The sequence below is a fragment of the Rhinopithecus bieti genome, unplaced genomic scaffold (genome assembly GCF_001698545.2).
Source record: "Rhinopithecus bieti isolate Rb0 unplaced genomic scaffold, ASM169854v2 scaffold_5497, whole genome shotgun sequence".
NCBI lineage: Eukaryota > Metazoa > Chordata > Mammalia > Primates > Cercopithecidae > Rhinopithecus > Rhinopithecus bieti.
Genome location: NW_016805006.1, coordinates 141,454 through 161,459, shown reverse-complemented (window position 1 = coordinate 161,459; position 20,006 = coordinate 141,454). Strand labels below are relative to the sequence as shown.

Here is a 20,006-nt window from a genome sequence, read left to right as displayed (position 1 = left end):
AGGCTGGTCTTGAACATCTGACCTCAAGTGATCCTCCTACCTAAGCCTCCCAAAGTGCTGGGATTATAGGCTTCTGCACTGGGCCTAGACTTCTATCCTATGTTTCCTTCCTTCCTTCCTTCCCTCCTTCCTTCCTTCCTTCCCTCCTTCTTTCTTTCTTTCTTTCTCTTTCTTTCTTCCCTATGTTTCTTTCTTTCTTTCCTTCCTTCTTTCTTTCTTTCTTTCCTTTCTTTCTTTCTTTTCTTTTCTTTCTTCCTTCCTTCCTCCCTTCCCTTCCCTTCCTTCCCTTCCTTCCATTCCTTCCTTTCCTTCCTTTCTTTCTTTTTGATTTTTAGTAGAGATGGGGTTTTACCATGTTGCCCAACCTGGTGTCCAACTCCTGAGCTCAAGAAATCCACCCACCTCGGCCTCCCAAAGTGCTGGGATTACAGGTGTGAGTCACCATGCCTGCTCCTTATCCTATGTTTCTTTTATGAAACTCTGCAACCAGTCTTTACATTATATTTTCACACAGGCAAAGCTAAACTCTTGTGATTATGAAAATATTTTCTGCGCCTTTGCTAATACATGTCTCCTCGGTCCAGAATACTATATTCCTCACTCCCACATCTACCAGTAGAAATCTATCCACCTTGGCCAGGCACGGTGGCTCACGCCTGTAATCCCAGCACTTTGGGAGGCCGAGACGGGTGGATCACGAGGTTAGGAGATCAAGACCATCCTGGCTAACACGGTGAAACCCCGTCTCTACTAGAAAATACAAAAAAACTAGCCGGGTGAGGTGGCGGGCGCCTGTGGTCCCAGCTACTCGGGAGGCTGAGGCAGGAGAATGGCGTAAACACGGGAGGCGGAGCTTGCAGTGAGCTGAGATCCGGCCACTGCACTCCAGCCTGGGCGACAGAGCGAGACTCTATCTCAAAAAAAAAACAAAAAAACAAAAAAAGAAATCTATCCGCCTTTCTTTAATACCCACTGAAATACCAACCACCTCCTCTAGGAAGCTTCTCTGCTTCATTCAATCACATATGATCTCTTCCTACTCTTAATTCCATTATCATTCTTCTTAATCACTCTAGTGATTATAAATTTTGTCAAATAATGCAAGGATGTGTACACTTATTTTATACCATAACCCAAACTGAAATCTTCTTGAAAAGATAGTAACTTGTTCATTTTTGAATCTTTAACAGCACTTAGTGCAGTACTCTGCACAAAGTATGTACTCAATAATAATTTCTCCAATGGATTAAGTAAATAAAATAAATGTGAAGCAAAGTTATGAGATTTCTCAGGAACATCTTAAATATAAGCAAGGCTCTCAATATAAATATTTTGGTATTTTAAAGAAATTCAACTAAAGATATTTAAAGTTCTTTCTCAATACAAAATAAGTATTAGTATGTGGAATTAGGATGTATTGCTTTACAAGCAAAGCACAGGAATTTTAGTTTGTAGTTCTAAAATACTTCTAACTTCAAAGGCAATAAGAAAGACTTGGAACAATAAGAGTTAGTCTCCATTCATTTGTGTGTTTATTCGTCAAGCATTTATGGAGAGCTTATTATGTGCAGTTATGATACCTTTGCTACCTAACTAAAGTTCATAAATATAATTTCACTTTTATTAATATTTTCATATGCCATAGTCACAATCTTTATTCTAATGGTTCTTCCTCACCTTTTTCTTACCCTGATAAATTAACCCCTGTGATAAAAAGTTTATGATGGCCCCTAAGATTCCCACTCCCTATATACAACCTGCATAAACTTCTCCCCGTTGTGAGATAAAAATAAGATTTTACTCCCATGATTAGATTATATTATGTAGTAAAGATGAGGAGATTTTATGAATGTAATTAGGGTCTACCTTAATTGATTCTGAGTTAATCAAAAGGGAGATTATCTTGGGTGGGCCTGACTTAATCAGGTAAGAGTCCTTAAAAGATACAATGCCCCCCTATAGAAGAGACATCTTTGTTGGCTTTGAAGAAGAAGAAGAAGAAGAAAAAAAGCAGTAGTAGTAATAAGCTGCCATGTTGTTGAGAGGGCCATATGACTAGGACCTGAATGCAACCTTTAAGACCTAAGAGTCATCCTTAGCCAACAGCCCGCAAAAGACTGGGTATCTCACTCAGTCCTGTAATTACAAGGGATAAATTCTGCAAACAAACTGAGGGACCCTGGAAGCTAATCTTTCCCCAGTCAAGTCTCTAGTGAGACCACAACCACAGGTGACCCCACTGGGAGCCTTGTAACACACTGAGAAGAAAAACCCAGCTAAGCCATGCCCAGACTCCTGACCCACAGAAAGAGTAAGATAATGTGTATTGTTCTACGGTGCTAATTTTGTGGTAATTTGTTATGCAACAACATAGAACTAATACAACCCATCTAATTATATTTCAATCCTGGTTCCTAATGTCCCCCTGAAATGAATTCTAATGTAGGCTTTCTGTCTTCTGCATGGTCAATGTTAAACCCCTTTGAAATGGCATAATATCAATACATTTAATAACTGCAGTCACTGTATTATGTGAGAATTGACAATGGTACTGACAAAAGATTATAATAATGTGCTGGTTTGCTCTTATGTCTAGATTCTGAAACTCAATAGCAAATTTATTTTTGCTAATTTTATTGGATTTCTGATTTCAGCTCCAATATGTAAAGAACTGGAAGTCATCACACCTGTTTTACAACAGAGACAAGTTAAACTAAAAATCAATGACTTTTCTGGGATCCATCTGAGAACTGAGGTCACAAGGCAAACTGCCACCCTGAAATCTGGAGAGACAGGTAAATATAGAGAATCATGGTCAAGACATGCTTACTGGGACAATGCCCACTAAAACACAAATTGACAGAAATAGATAATTTTGATTAATTGCTGGAGATAAAATGTTAACTAGGTTATAAGTAAGAAACTCCTAGGGGCTGTAATCTTGCCAGGGGGCCCACATTTTTTAAGATATTACCACCAAAAATCCCACCAGGTCCCCATAGTAAAGAGCCAAGAAAAACCCTACTGTTTCTGGCAGGAGGAAGGAAAAAAACAACCATTTTGAAATACGTTCAACGCATTCTCTAAAACAAAGGCCAGTCTGCCAGTAAGGAAGATTTTACCAGATCCTTATCCAACATGAGGGAAGGGATCATTTCCTAAACTGCAGTTCCCTGCCATCTAATCTTATGATATGAATGAAGAGTTCAGAAACACTTGTGAAGGTCACAGGCAAGGGACACAGTGATGCTAAAAGATTGAGACATAATCATAGGATTAGAAGATGCTTCCCATTCCCCATACCTTACCACAACATCAACAGGGCTCCAGAATAACAGCAGAGGATTACAACAGAGACAGCCAGCTGCAAGGCTCAGATTCTATTTAAGAATACGTTTTTAGGGACATTGGAGAGTAATTCAAGTCCATACTAAGAATCAATTAAAGAGCACCGGTCAAGATAACTACAAGGTAGTTATAAAAGACAGTATAAAATTTGTTTTTAATTTTTTTCTATCTGATTTGAAAGTCAGTTGCAAAAGGTAATAATTATAAATCTGTGTTGAGAGACATACAATGTGTAAAGACGTAATTTTTATGATAATAATGACACAAAGAAGGTAGGATAAAAAAACAGCTACATAGGATTAAAGCTTCTGCATTCTATTGAAAATTTAATTAGTATTAGTTCAAACTATGTAAGATTTTAACTATAATTGCCAGGACAACCACTAAGAAAACAACTAAAAAATACACAGTAAAAGAAAAGCCAAGGGAATTAAAGTGACACATTAGAAAAATTTAAATGGCACATTAGAAAATATCTATTAGATTCAAAAGGCAATGACAGAGAAATAGAGGGGGAAAAGGCACCAGATACACAGAAAACAAACAGCAAAGTGGCATTCGTAGACACCAACTTATCACTAATTACATTAAACATAAATGGAGTAAACACTCCAGTTAAAAGGCAGAGATAAGCAGAATGAATTTTTTTAAATGCTCCAACTATATGCTGTCTATAAAAGACATACTTTAAATTTAGATACAAATAGGTTCAAAGTAAAAGGAATATTACTCAGCCATAAAAAGGAATAAAGTATTAATTCATCCTATAACGATGAACATGGAAACATTACACTATATGAAAAGACAGACACAAAAGTCATATATTGTATGATTCAATTTAGATGAAATGTTCAGAAAAGGCAAATCTATAGAAACAGCAGATTAGTAGATACTAGGGAATAGCAGGTAAGAGTAGGCAGTGACTGTTAATGAGTAAGGAGTTTCTTTCTGGAGTCAGAAAAATATTCTGGAATTAGACAGTGGTGACGATTACACAACTTTGTGAATATACTAAAATGATTCAATGCAAAATGGGCAAAGGATTTGAATAGGCATTTTTCTAAAGAAGATGTCTGAATTACTAATAAGCACATGAAAATATGTTTAACCTCACTAGTCTTCAGGGAACTGCAAATCAAAACCACAAGGAGACACTACATTTTATACCCATTAGAAAGGCTATTATCAAAAAAACATAAAATAACAAGTGTTGGCCAAAATGTGGAAAAATTGGAATCCTTGTGCACTCCTGGTGGGAATCTAAATTATGCATTGACTATTAAAAAAAGAGTTTGGTGGTTCTTCAAAAAGTTAAATTTAGGCTGGGCGTGGTAGTTCACACCTGTGATCCCAGCACTTTGGGAGGTTGAGGCGGGCAGATCACCTGAGGTCAGGAGTTCAAGACCAGCCTGGCCAACATGGTAAAACCCTGTCTCTATTAAAAATACACAAAAATTAGCCAGACGTGTTGGCACACACCTGTAATCCCAGCTACTCAGGAGGCTGAGGCAGGAGAATCACTGGAACCCGGGAGGTGGAGGTTGCAATGAGCCGAGATGGTGCCACTGCACTCCAGCCTGGGTGACAGAGCGAGACTCCATCTCAAAAAAAAAAAAGTTAAATTTAGAATTATCACATGATCCAGAAATTACATTTCTAAATATATATGCAAATGAATTGAAAGCAAGGTCACAAATAGATATTTGTACACCAATGTTCATAGCAGCATTATTCACAACAGGCAAAAGGTAGAAACAATCAAAATACCCATCGACAGATGGATGGATAAGCAAATGTGAGATATATATATATCTCTATATATACACACATATATATGTATATATATAATGAAATATTATTCTGCCATAAAAAGGATTCTGATGTATGCTACAAGATGGATGAACCCTGAAAACATTATGGTTAATGAAATAAATCAGAAACAAAGGACAAATATTGTATGATTCCACTTATATGAAGTAGCTACAATAGCCAAATTCATGGAGACAGAAAGAATACTAGAGGGTAACAGGAAATGGGGAAAAGGAATCTGGGGAGTTATTTCATGGGAACAGAGTTCTTATTTGGTATGATGAAAGGTTCTGGAAATAGATAGTGGTCACGGTTGTCTAACATTGCAAATGTGCTTAATTGTACACATACAAAAAATGCTAAGGCCAAAGGCAGTGGCTCATGCCTGTAATCTCAGCACTTTGGGAGGCCGAGGTGGGCAGATCATCTGAGGTCAGGAGTTTGAGACCAGCCTGACTAATCTGGAGGAACCCCATCTCTACTAAAAATACAAAATTAGCCGGGCGTGGTGGCGCATGCCTGCAATTCCAGCTACTAGGGAGGCTGAGGCAGAAGAATCACTTGAACCTGGGAGGCAGAGGTTGCCGTGAGCCAAGATCATGCCATTGCACTCCAGACCGGGCAACAAAGGTGAAACTCCGTCTCAAAAAAAAAAAAAAAAAAAAAAAAAAAAACAGAGTTAAATTTTGTTATGCATATTTCACCACAATCAGAAATGACAATAAATATCAGAAAAATAAATAAAAGACCGGCAAAGCCTCTGGGGATGTGGGACTGGGAAGAAAGGAGGAACAGTATTAGTGAAGGGAGATGCTATTTTTTCATTATAACCATTCTAACATTATTTAATAATGTATAAGAATTATTTTGATAAATTATGTAAAGCTAAAAAAAAATTAAAATAAAGAATTCAATGACAAATAACAAATAAGAAAGTTTCTATGATATGTTTTATAAAGGATTACTATCCATACTATATATTTAAAAGCCCATACAAATCAATTAAAAAGACAAATACAACCAACACAAGCAGACAATAAACAAAAAGTTTAAAAGAATTAAACAAAACCTGCAGAACAATTAACTGACAAACCTGACAAAACAAAACCTGACAAAACCTGATAAACCTGATAAAAACAAGCAAGGGGGAAAGGATTCCCTAGTTAATAAATGGTGCTGGGAAAACTGGCTAGCCACATGTAGAAAGCTGAAACTGGATCCCTTCCTTACACTTCATACAAAAATTAATTCAAGATGGATTAAAGACTTAAATCTTAGACCTAAAACCATAAAAACCCTAGAAGAAAACCTAGGCAATACCATTCAGGACATAGGCAACGGCCAAGACTTCATGACTAAAACACCAAAAGCAATGGCAACAAAAGCCAAAATTGACAAATGGGATCTAATTAAACTAAAGAGCTTCTGTACAGCAAAAGAAACTACCATCAGAGTGAACCGCCTACAGAACATTCTGTAGGCTCCCATCCCTACAGAATGGGAGAAAATTTTTGCAATCTACCCACCTGACAAAGGGCTAATATCCAGAATCTACAAAGAACTTAAACAAATTTACAAGAAAACAACAACCCCATCAAAAAGTGGGCAAAGGATATGAACAGACACTTCTCAAAAGACATTTGTGCAGCCAATAGACAGAAAAAATGAGCCATCATACTGGTCATGCAGAGAATGGCAAATCAAAACCACAATGAGAATACCATCTCACACAGGTTAGAGATGTGATCATTAAAAAGTCAAGAAACAACAGATACAGGAGGGATGTGACAAATAGGACGCTTTTACACTGTGGTGGGAGCATGAATTAGTTTTAACCACTGTGGAAGACAGTCGCGGTGTTCCTCAAGGAGCTACAACTAGCAATACGCATTTGAACCTGCGATCCCATTACCAGGTATATACCCAAAAGGATTATAAATCATGCTACCTATAAAGACCACATGCATTAGTGTATGTTTATGGCCGAGCACTATTCACAAGTAGCAAAATAGACTTGGGAACCAACCCACCATGGTTCATCAATGTAGACAGATAAAGGAAAATGTGGTCCATATACATCCATGGAATACTATGCAGCCATAAAAAAGGATGATTCATGTCCTTTGCAGGGAATGGATGAAGCGTGGAAACCATCATTCACAGCAAAGTATCACAAGGACAGAAAACCAAACACCGCATGTTCTCACTCATAGGCGGGAATTGAACAATGAGAACATTTGGACACAGGGTGGGGAACATCACACAGCGGGGCCTGTTTTAGGGTGGGGGAAGTGGGGAGGGATAGCATTAGGAGAAATACCTAATGTAAATGATAGGTGCAGCAAACCAACATGGCACATGTATACATATGTAACAAACCTGCACATTGTGCACATGTACCCTAGAACTTAAAGTATAATAATAAAAAAAAGAAACTATGAGATAATAAATGTTTACTGTTTTACGCCACAAAAAAATTAAACAAAAACCTGCAGAACAATTAATTTCACAATTAATCAAAGAGATAAACTAAATGGGAACAAAATATGTTTGAAGGATTTCTTGTGTCTTTATTTTTAATTGAAAAGGTAGAAGCAGAAAAATAATCTATTCATTTTGCTAATATATATACAATCACTAACAAGTTATTTCAACGTTACAGTGTCTAGTCACCCAATTATAAATGTCTGTAACTAAAATTCATACTGTCTGCTATATGTATTCCAAGCCTAGCAGAAAAATGTCACCCAGACATCTCCTATCTCCCTTTTTGTGACTATGACTGGAAAATATAAAAAGGTTTTAGCAATGCAATAAGATTTTGCTTTTATCTCTTACATAATTGCGGAGTGAGTGCAGTTTCCATAATCCCATAAATAACTTTTCTTCCAATTTCCCGGAAGACATTTGTCTCCATATTTAAGAATTAAAAGTTTTACAAATTTTATTAGGTAAGACCAACTCCCTACATGTTTTATTGTATGACTTACTGTCAAGTTTAATTACTAGTTTTCCTAAATATAACTGGTTGGTGTAAATGTTCACACTGGAATACATCTTGTTTTCTATTAAGAATTTTAAAATGTTTATGTCCATTTTATTTTAGATATTCTTGTAAAAAATTATCTGACTTTTTTTGAAAACAAATCCTTTATTTTATCTACAAGAGACTAATTGCTTTAGTGTATCCCTAGCTATTGAAGTACATATATATAAAAAGACAATAGAAGAATGAAAAGTATCAATATTGTCATTCAAATATATTATTTCCAAATGCTTCTGTCCTTAGAGGTATAACTTCCTGTGGAAAAAAGAGAAGGAATGCCACTTCTCTACATTGGATTTAGGTTAGATTTTTATACAATGTGATGTTACTTTCAGGAATTATATGTGGTTTCAATGCTTTGATTATTAGGAGGACCAAAATATACTAAATAATTTCAAATTAACTAAAAAAAAATATTAAAAATCAGAGTGACTCTAAAAACAACAACAAAATTCTTCTGGCCAGACACATGAAGTAAAATGAGGGCAACAAAGAAAGTTTAGCTTAGATTAACTTTAATGAAACATTCAGAAATGTAATTTATGAAAATAAAAGGAATGCTCCTTTCCTTTCTACTCTGAAAATATCAACTTGTCCCTAAGAATAAAAATAATGTACACATAAACACTTCTTCTATATAACTAATATTACTTGAAGACTTTCATTCTTTCAGATTATTTTATTTTATTTTAAAGAGAGTCTTATTCTGTTGCCCACGCTGGAGTGCAGGGGTGTAATCATGGCTTACTGTAGCCTCAACCTCCTGGGCTCAAGCAATCCTCCCACCTTAGCCTCCCAAGTAGCTGAAACTATAGGTCTGTGCCACCATGCCCAGCTAATTTTTGTATTTTGCAGAGGCAGAGAGTTTCACCATGTTCCCCAGGCTGGTCTTGAACTCCTAGGCTCAAGTGATCCTCCCAGCTCAGCCTCCCAAACTGCTGGGATTACAGGCACAAGCCACCATGTCCAGCCTTGCTCTTTCAGACTTTTAAGTAAAACAGAGGTAGGATGATCAGGCAGTATCTTAATCAAAAAATAAGTAAAATAATATATGATGTTTAGAAAACTATAATTATTACCTTGTTGCCTCTACCCTAGGAAGCTTACTGTGGTAATTTTTAAATTAGCATGACAATGTTTAAAATGTAAATTATTATTTAAAGGCAAAAGAAACAAACATTCTCTTACCTTGTAAGATGGCAAGAAACACAAAATTCCTTGGCTCACAGTCTGGCACACAGATAACAAAAGTGCCCCCACTTCATCTTGGAACTCAAATGTTTCAGTATTCTGGAAGGTAGCACAGAGATTCCGACCCTTGGGGCCTGACCCAATGGTACCAACCCAAACCTAGAATATGAATATGTCATTATTAGAGTTATGCCTGAAAAAGGCATGGAAATTAATATTTATTTGGAAGTATTTACATAAAAGATCAAGCAACAAGTTTAACAAAATTTATTTTAAATTGTCAGGGGTTTTCTATTACCTTTAATTAATTGTATACAGATTTAATTTATAAAAGTTTTGCTTTAGGCAGATCACTAAATTCTCTTAGAGTGAAAATTCTTTGAAAGCAAAACAGGTTGTATCTGTCTTTATTTACTTAATAGCTTTGCAAAATGTAAGCATGTAACAAATTTCTGTTAGGTGAATAAATGAACAAGTGAAATGATGAATATAATATACCAATAGCAGAATCAGATAATTCCAAAATACTAGGGATGAAGGCCAGTATAATTTGCCATAGGCAAGTCTCAAAAACGACAGGAACTACTCTTTCAAAAATTCACTGGTGCTCAAAGATCCTTAGTCATAGAAAAAATCATACCCACCACAGCTTACAGTTATTTGCAATTCTATCTCCCTTATATGTAAAGAGACGGAGAGAGACAGAAGAAATTGTGCAAAATGTTAACAAGTGATGAATCTAGGTGAAGGATATAAAGATACTCACAATATTAATATTATCTTTCCAACTTTTCTGAAATTTCTAATTATTTTGAAATACAGTTGAAAGAATCAATAGATGAATAAATTATCAAAATGTAGCATTGAGTAGAAAAAAACAAACGTTTTCCTTTGCTCTCACACCACAGCAATCAACACAGAAAACTTCTGTGACCAAATGTGTGGGAGGTTTTCTCCACATACCAAGCAAACAATCAATTCTGCAACAGACATCAACTGGGTGTCCTCTAATTCAATTCAATTCTGACACTATCTACTGGAAGATAACTTCAGATCCCAGAGGTTGAGGGCTCAGTTCCCAAGACTGCCCCTGATTTCTGTTGCCAGTCACAGTTGTTTTACTTGTGCTTCTGACTGATCAGCTAGAAATCGGGCATCCCACAACCCTCTGCTTGGGTTCAATTAATTTGGTAGAGCTGCTCATAGAACCCAGGGACACATTTACCTACACTTATTGATTTGTTATAAAAGATATTACAAAGGATACAGATAAAGAGATGTATGTGGGAAGGGGCTCAGAGCTTCAATTCCCAGGCACATCACCCTCCAGGAACCTCCAAGTGTTCAGCTATCTGGAAGTTCTCTGAACCCTGTCCTTTTAGGTTTTTATGGAGGCTTCATTATGTAGGCATGATTGATTAAACCACTAGATATTAAAATAAATTTAACCTTTAGCACCATCTCCCCCAAGCCCTCCCCAGAGGTTGAGGAATGGGGGTGAAAATCCCAACTCTCCTATCATGTCTTGGTCTTTCTGGAGACCAGCCCCCATCCTGATGCTACCTAGGGGCCCCCTACCATTAGTCATCTCATTAGCATACAGAATATCACTTTGGAGATTCTAAGGATTTTAGGAGTTGTATGCCAAGAAAGGGAGTGGAAGACCAAATATATATTATAAAAATCACAGGCATATACACACATGAAACATTATTCACCTTTAAAGAAGAAACTGGCACATACTACAACATAGATGAACTTTGAAGACATTATCTGCAACATGGACAAACCTTGAGGACATTATGCTAAGTAAAATAAGCCAGTCACAAAAATGACAAATACTTTATGATTCCACTTATATGAAGTATTTATAGTAATAGGATTCAGAGAAACAGAAAGTAGAATGGTAGTTACCAGGAGTTGGGGAAGGGGGAGAATAGAGAGCTATTGTTTAATGGGAACAGAGTTTCAGTTTTTCAAGAGGAGAATGTCTTGAGATTGGTTGCACAACAATATATACATACTTAATACGACTGAGCTGTATACTCAAAAATGGTTAAGATGGCAAATTTTATGTCATGTATATTCTACCACAATTAAAAGTTTTTAAAAAATTTAAGTTGAAGGAAAATATTATAGTATAACAGAATCCAGCTGCACAACTACATTATTATAATTCAGAGACATTACAGGTCAAATGGACTTTTGTGCAGTAGGTTGAGAACATAGAGCCTGTAACAACATTCTTATAAGAAAACGTATGCTGAATTTACCAACTTCCTATATTTATCTGTGTCTCTAAAGAAAGCAACTTGAAAATGTGGAACATGTATTCTTCCTTCACTGCTGTTTATAGTCACATTTCTCAACAGGAACACTCTGGCATTTGGAAAGCACAATTCTTAGTTACATAGGAGTTTAGCATTCTAGGTTCCCAACTACCAAATGCTGTAGTTGCTCCCAGGTAATTGTGAGAACCACAAATGTTCCCACCATAAACCTGTGTATATAGCTTAACAAAGAACTAGCCTTGTGTTAGGCACACAGGTGATGTTAACTTAACCACTTTAGCATTAACCACAGCTTAACATCACCTGTGTGCCTAACTACTTTAAAATACTTCATAAAAAGAAACCAGAAGGCATAATGAAAAATGATAATCTATACATTTCTACAAAAATTAAAATAACATTTAGTAGGCATCGTTATAAAACATGAGTACGTTTAATTCATTTCAGATATTCAAACGTGCTGAACACTTGCTAAATACCAGCTATTAATCTAGGCATAGAGAAAGAATGTGAATGTAAAAGGAAGAATCAGGATACACTATAGTCTAATGGAAAAGAGAAGCATAAATAATTATACAAGCTGGGCATGGTAGTACATGCCTGTAGTCCCAGCTACTCAGGACACTGAGGCAGGTGGACTGCTTGAGCCCAGGAGTTTGAAGCCAGCCTGGGCAACATAGCGAGACCTTGTCTCTAAAAAGATAAATAGGCTGGGCGGGCTCAATCCTGTAATCCCATCACTTTGGGAGTCGAGGTGGGTGATCACGAGGTCACGAGATCAGACCATCCTGCTAACATGGTGAAACCCGTCTTACTAAAAAATACCAAAAAACTAAGGCTGGGCGACGGTGCGGCGCCTGTAGCCCAGCTACTCGTGAGGCTGAGGCGGAGATGGAATGCGTGGAACCGGAGAGCTTGGCAGTGATCCGGAGATCGCGCCACTCCACTCCAGCCTGGGCGACGAGGCGAGGACTCCGTCTTCAAAAAAAAAAAAAAAAAAAAAAAAAAAAAAAAAAAAAGATAAAGTCTGCCACATGTCAAAACCCCATCTCTACTAAAAATACAAAAATGAAAAGGCATTGTTGGCACACACTCATAACCCATGGCTACATCAGAAGGTTGAGGCAGGAGAGTGGCCTGAATCCAGGAGACGAAGGCTGCAGTGAGCTGAATCGCACCACTGCACCCCGCCTGGTGAGCGACAGAGCAAAATCGTGTCTCAAAAAATAATAAGTGGTCCGGTTGCGCGGGGCTCAAGCCTGTAATCCCAGCACTTTGGGAGCCGAGGCGGGCGGATCACGAGGTCAGGAGATCGAGACCATCCTGGCTAACATGGTGAAATCCCGTCTCTACTAAAAAAAATACAAAAAACTAGCCGGGCGATTGTGGCGGCGCCTGTATCCCAGCTCACTCGGGAGGCTAGCCAGCCGAGAATGGCGTAAACCCGGGAGGCGGAGGTTTGCAGGAGCTGGATCTGGCCAGCACTCCAGCCTGGGTGACAGGAGTGAAGACTCCTTCTCAAAAAAAAAAAAAAAAAAGAAAAAAAAGTAAAAATAAAATACAGAGATAAGTAAATAAAGATATAAAATAGGCTGGGCATGGTGTCTGTCAATCCAACACTTTGGGAGCCGAGCAGTGCATCGAATTGAGGCAGGAGTTCACATACGCCCTGGACAACCATGGCAAACCCCCCATCTCCCTTACTACACAATCCAAAACACATAAACACAACTTCGCACGGCGTCGGCCGCACACCTCTAACTCTCAGCTACATCTGACGAGGCGCACCCGGCGGACCGCACGGCGGGAGAATCTCTCTCCAAACCCCGAGCCGACCACAGATCACCACCACTGCCCTCCGAGACCTGCGCCACCAGACGCAGACCCTCCATCCCAACAAATAAACCTACACCTACAATACAACTAAACTAAACTAAATACACACTTCACAATACAAAAATAATTATACCATGAGAACTAAATAAATCAAAATTTTGTTTTCATTACAAAACTAAAACTTATTTAAAAGAAGCTGAAATACAGCCTTTTGCATCCCAAGTGACTGAATTATTTCCTTCTGTTGACACACTATTAAGTAGCTGACAGATTTTCTTTTATTGTAAAACTGGAATGTTGAATTTCCTATCAAGATTTACTTCCTGACACTTCAGGTACCTTCTAACTTGTTTATATAGAGTTATACTGAAGTAAGTAGAAACACTGAAGGCCTTCAAAAAAAAAAAAACAACTAACCTGTGAATTTTTAATGACATGATTAGCCTCCAGCTGGACAGTAAATGTAACACCAAGTTCTGACGAAAAGGATTTCATTGGTGATAATGTACCAGATGTCAAAACAATAGTCTGAACTTTGCCATTAATATCTGAAAAGGCCTAAAGGAAAACAACATTAGATAAATAAAATTATCTTTAAAAGAAGCTGGGCAAAGTGGCTCACACCTGTAATCCCAGCACTTTGGGAGGCTGAAGCAGAAAGATCGCTTGAGTCTAGGAGACCAGCCTGGGCAATATGGTGAAACCCCATCTCTACAAAAAATAGAAAAATTAGCCGAGCATGGTGACCCTTACCTATAGTCCCAGGTACTGGGGAGGCTAAGGTGGGAGGATCGCTTGAGCCCGGGAGGTCAAGGCTGCAGTGAGCTAGATTGCACCACTGCACTCCAGCCTGGGTGATGACCAAGACCCTGCCTCAAAACAACAACAACAACAACAAACAACTATCTTTAAAAGAGTCAACCACATTTTTTAAAATGCTGGTACTGAGCAGGAAGACAAAATCTCCATTTACATGATGAGCTTACCACAGCTGGATTTAAGCACCAAAAGTTTAGCACACGAACTGCAGTTTTCTGTCGTGAATGTTTCTTATTTTTTGGTAGAACCAACAACCCATTTTTATCTGAAATATCAATCTGATTTGTCCAGGAGTAAGTCTGTTGAATCGCAATTTTATAATCATCTGCAAATCTAGATGCAAAGAAAATGCTAATTAAGTGGCAAAACTTTATAAAACCTATGACCCAGCTACATACAATATAGAAACTGATTACATTAAAACTCATTTGAAAGAGCTGGTACCTTCCTATTCAAAAATAACATCCTCCTTACCATTAATTAAATTCAGTAATTCTGATATTAATTAAGTTATTAAATCATAGAATCAACTGATTCTCAGAGGGAATATTAGAAATCATCTAACCATCTATCTTTTACCAGCTACTTCCTAACCTCATTTTCAAACATTACATATGTCAGGGCAGAAGCAGAATTAAAATACAGGCCTCCTAACTCCCAGTCCAGAGCTCTCTGCATGCTCTACTATATGATGAGTTACAAAATAGAAAACAGCATTATGGTTAAAGAAACTAAAAGGTGGGTTATACTTTTTTATTACACGAGAAAACAGAAAGATAATTTTTACTGAAAGTTTTTAAAGTATTAGCAACAAATTATAAAATTCTTACATTCCTTTGAAACCTGAGTCTCAGCCTTCATCTACTTTTAATGAAGGTGCTAAACCAAATGACATCTGTGATATCATCCAGTTTATAACTACTTTCAATATCAATCTAGAAAACGGCTAAGCTTAAAAAGAATAAAATGTGGCCGGGCATGGTGGCTTACACCTGTAATCCCAGCACTTTGGGAGGCCAAGGCAGGCAGATCACGAGGTCAGGAGTTTGAGACCAGCCTGGCCAACACGGTGAAACCCCGTCTCTACTAAAAATACAAAAAATTAACCCGGCGTGGTGGTTGGCGCCTGTAGTCCCAGCTATTCGGGAGGCTGAGGCAGGAGAATGACGTGAACCCGGGAGGTGGAGGTTGCGGTAAGTCAAGATCGCGCCACTGCACTCCAACTTGGGAGACAGCGAGACTCCGTCTCAAAAAAAAAAAAAGAAAACAAAGGGGAAATCTTCATGATATCAGATTTGGTCATGATTTACTGCATGTGACACTAAAAGTACAGGCAACAACAAAAAAGGAGAAAGATAAATTGGATTTCAACAAGATTAAAAAGCTTTTCTGCATCAAAGTACACTATCAATAAATGAAAAAACAACCCACAGAATGGGAGAAAATATTTGTAAAGCATATATCTCTTACAAGACTAACATCCGGAATATATAAATAACTACAACTCAACAACAACAACAAAACAGTAATTCAAAAATGGGCAAAAGACTCTAACAGATATTTCTTCAAAAGAGACATACAATTGGCCAATAAGCACATGAAAAGATTCTCAACATCTCTAGTCATTAGGAAATACAAATAAAAACCAGATGAAATCACTTGATACCTATTAGGATGGCTATTATTAAAGAAATAAAATAACAAGTGTCAGCAAAATAACAATTCTGATATGTGCTGCTACATAAACTGTTGGCAAGGATGTGTAGAAATTGGAACCCTTGTGTATTGATAATGGGAATGGAAAAGAATGCAGTTGCTGTGGGAAACAGTATGGTGAGTTCTCAAAAAGTTAAATGCAGCATTACCATATGATCCTGCAATTCCACTGCTAGGTACTTATATACACCCAGAAGAACTGAAAGCAGAACTCAGATATTTGTACACCAACATTCATAGTAGCATTGTTTACAATAGGCAAAAGATGAAAACAACCCGAATGTCCATTAACATAAGAATAAATTAACAAACTGTGGTATATATATACAACAGAATGTTATTCAGCCATAGAAAGGAATGAAATTCTGATATATGCTACTGCATAAATGAACTCTGAAAACACTGTGCTAATTAAGCCAGACAAAAAAAGACAAACATTGTATGATCGCTCTTATGTGAAATACCTAAAAAGGACTTCATAAGATGAAAATAGAATACAGGTTAGCAGGGGATGAGGGAAAAGACTCTAGGGAGTTATTATTTCATGGGTACAGAATTCCTATTTGGAATGATAAAAAAATTCTGGAAATCTCTGGAAATGAGTACAATGTACAACATTGCAAACATACTGTACTTAATGGCACAGAGTTGTATACATAAAATGGTTAAAATGGTATATTTTATATATATTTTACCACATACACAAAAAAATACCAGAACTAGGTTCTACTATAACTTAAGTTATAGGATGAGAGGGATTGGTTGTTTTTCATTTTCTACAGTTCGTACAATAAAAAAGGGACTTTCTGACACTGTAAGAACATAAGAAAACTTTAGCAATAGAAGATAACAATTTAATATGATTTAATTAAATATATTTAATGATTTCAATATTCATTAATATAAAAGACTAATTTTGGCCAGGCGTGGGCTCACGCTTACAATCCTAGCACTTTGAGAGGCTGAAGTGGGAGGATCACTTGAGGCCAGGAGTTCAAGACCATCCTGTTCAACATAGTGAGATCTCATCTCTACAAAAAAAATAAAAATTAAAAAATTAGCTGGGTGTGGGTTGTGCACACCTGTAATCCCAGCTACTCAGGAAACAGGTGGGAGGATTGCTTAAGCCCTGGAGGTTGAGGCTGCAGTGAGCTGTGATCACACAACTGCACTTCAGCCTGGGTGACAGAGCAAGTCCCTGTCTCAAAAAAGCATCAGACTAATTTCAATTCCTCTAAGTCTGTGTCAATAACAGCAAATATATAATAATATCTGTAACACTTGTTTTCAATTCTCCTATTTACTCACCCAAAATTGGTATGTATTAAACACATGCTAGCACCCAAATTAGGCTATTTTTAAAGGAAAATACACATTAGTTATCTTCACTTACCTGCTATTTTGCCTAAAAAGATAGTCAAGCACCATAAAAAGTCCTTTAAGCATTATTTGAGTTGATGCACTAATAATAGGTACTTCTCTTGCCTCCTCTTTACCATAAATTGGTGAGATTTTTTCCTCTTTTGAAGAACAGCAGAAAATGTCCCTATAAGAAATTACCATATTAAGTGTAGAGGGGTTGGGAGGGAACTGGAAAAAGAAACTTCTCAAAAATATAATGAAACCCAAACAAAACATGCATTGAAATTTTAGGTGAACAGAATTGCTATAGTTTGATAGTCTGACTTCTCCGAATCTCATATTGAAATGTGATCCCCAGTAATGGAAGTGGGGCATATCGGAAGGTTTGAGATCATGGGGGGTAGATACCTCATGAATAGATTAACATCCTCCCTAGGTGGAGAGGAGGTGAGTTAGTGCTCTGTTAGTTCCCATGAGAGCTGGTTGTTAAAAAGAGCCTGACACCTCCCTCCCTTCTCTCTCTCGCTTCTTCTCTTGCCATATGATCTGTACAAACCAGCTCCCTTTCACCTCTTGCCATGACTAGAAGCAGGCTAAGGTTCTCAAAAGCAGATGTTGGTGACATGCTTCTTGTACAATAACCAAATAAACCTCTTTTCTTTATAAGTTACCCAGCCTCAGGTATTTCTTTATAGCGATACAGACTAAGACAATTATTAACAGCACAATACTAACAATGTATTTTAGATTGCCATATTAGCAAAATTCTCCTCAGAGTCAAAGACTCTTCAATAATAAGTTAGTATTTAGAAGATTCATTACTTCTCAGGCAATCAGGGTATTATTTGGTGCCTTTCAGAAGTAAGGAATTAAATAAAAATGTAGCAAGTAGCTTCTCCAAAAGGCTTTAAAGAATTGATATGTTGCCTTAAATCCATGAATTATTTCCAGAAAGTAATTTTGATGCTGAGAATAATATGACTATATCACAAGCAAAGCTAAATGACTTAAGGAAACAATACATGTTAAATAACAAAACGTATGTTAACTGGCTCATTGGTCTTTACATGGCTCATAAGTTTTAATAATGGATGAAAGTGTGGACATTAAAACAAAATTATAAGAAAACAGAAGAGTATGTTTCCCAGATTGTAAGAGAAAATTCTGGACACTGAAGCAATAAAAGATATTGGTGACAACTCTGATGTCTGACAATAAAATGTGTTCAATGAAAATAAAACGAGGAAATAGGATAAATAAGAACGATACATTTTAGTATTCAGATATATTGTGAAACAACATAAATCTATGAGTAAAAATCAGCTGGCCGGGCGCGGTGGCTCAAGCCTGTAATCCCAGCACTTTGGGAGGCCGAGACGGGCGGATCACGAGGTCAGGAGATCGAGACCATCCTGGCTAACACGGTGAAACCCCGTCTCTACTAAAATACAAAAAACTAGCCGGGCGAGGTGGCGGGCGCCTGTAGTCCCAGCTACTCGGGAGGCTGAGGCAGGAGAATGGCGTAAACTCGGGAGGCGGAGCTCGCAGTGAGCTAAGATCCCGCCACTGCACTCCAGCCTGGGCAGCAGAGCGAGACTCCATCTCAAAAAAAAAAAAAAAAAAAAAAAAAAATTCAGCCTTACTGAACAAAACATTAAAGAATACAAATAGGTAGAAAGACTTAAAAAACAAACTAACAAAGAACAAACAAGAAAGACAACATGAATGTGGAAAAATATGCAGCCCTGCAATGAAATACAAATACCAAACTATTCTTTTGAAAATGAAGTCCCCTCAGCAACACCTTACATCAAGGCTTAATATCCTTCTCCAACACTGGCAGAACACTGGCAATTTACTCTGATAAAATATAGAAAATATAAACTACTAAAGGTGAGGCGCTGTACTAAAAACAGAAGGGCTAAATGAAATCCTACATATTGAATCATGAGAGTACTCCGTGCTCAATTCCAGTTAGGTTACCCACACATTGGCAGCTGGGTTGGGGGGTAGAAAAATAGAAAACTAAGCAATGGAAAAATAAATAAAAAGTTAATTATAGTTTCTCAGGAAACATACATAAAGCTGCATAAAAATATAATCAAGTAAGCTACATTACATTACTATCGTGAGCTATAATAATACATACACATGATGGTATCCACACTGAATATCAATATAACTATACTGGCAGAATAAAGAGTGAAGAGAGAAAAGAAAGAAGGGAAGAAAAGCAGGAAGCAAAGGAGGAAGAGAGCGCGTATGCGTGTGTGTGTGTCAGAGAAGAGTGTATGTGTGTCTAAAGGAGCTAAATCATCATTATAATTAAGAGAAAGTCAACAGAGAACATCTAAAATTGAAAACTCAAAAGAAGCAGAACCCACATTATTTTTTTAAATGTGGTTAAATATCAGAAGAAACCACTACAAGAGATAAAAGTGCACTCCAAAGTGAGAATTGGGATTGAGGAGTGGGTCAGAGGAATGCTTTTCTCAACAGAACTGACTCTTTAAATTCTATAGGTATACTACTTTGGTAAAATTAATTTCTACAAATTTTGATAATCATAATGACAAATTTCTTAGCCA

At 37.2% G+C, this 20,006-nt stretch overlaps 1 protein-coding gene across 1 annotated transcript in view; it reads right to left on the bottom strand.

Moving 5' to 3' along the window:
* The window catches only part of BRIP1 (BRCA1 interacting DNA helicase 1), a 195,283-nt gene that overhangs the window by 99,087 nt on the left and 76,190 nt on the right, over positions 1-20,006 (bottom strand). Inside the window, 5 exon segments of the mRNA XM_017870816.1 lie at positions 9,392-9,553; positions 13,939-14,079; positions 14,508-14,673; positions 17,450-17,593; positions 17,595-17,602. Of these exon segments, the coding sequence (XP_017726305.1) occupies positions 9,392-9,553; positions 13,939-14,079; positions 14,508-14,673; positions 17,450-17,593; positions 17,595-17,602 (621 nt within the window).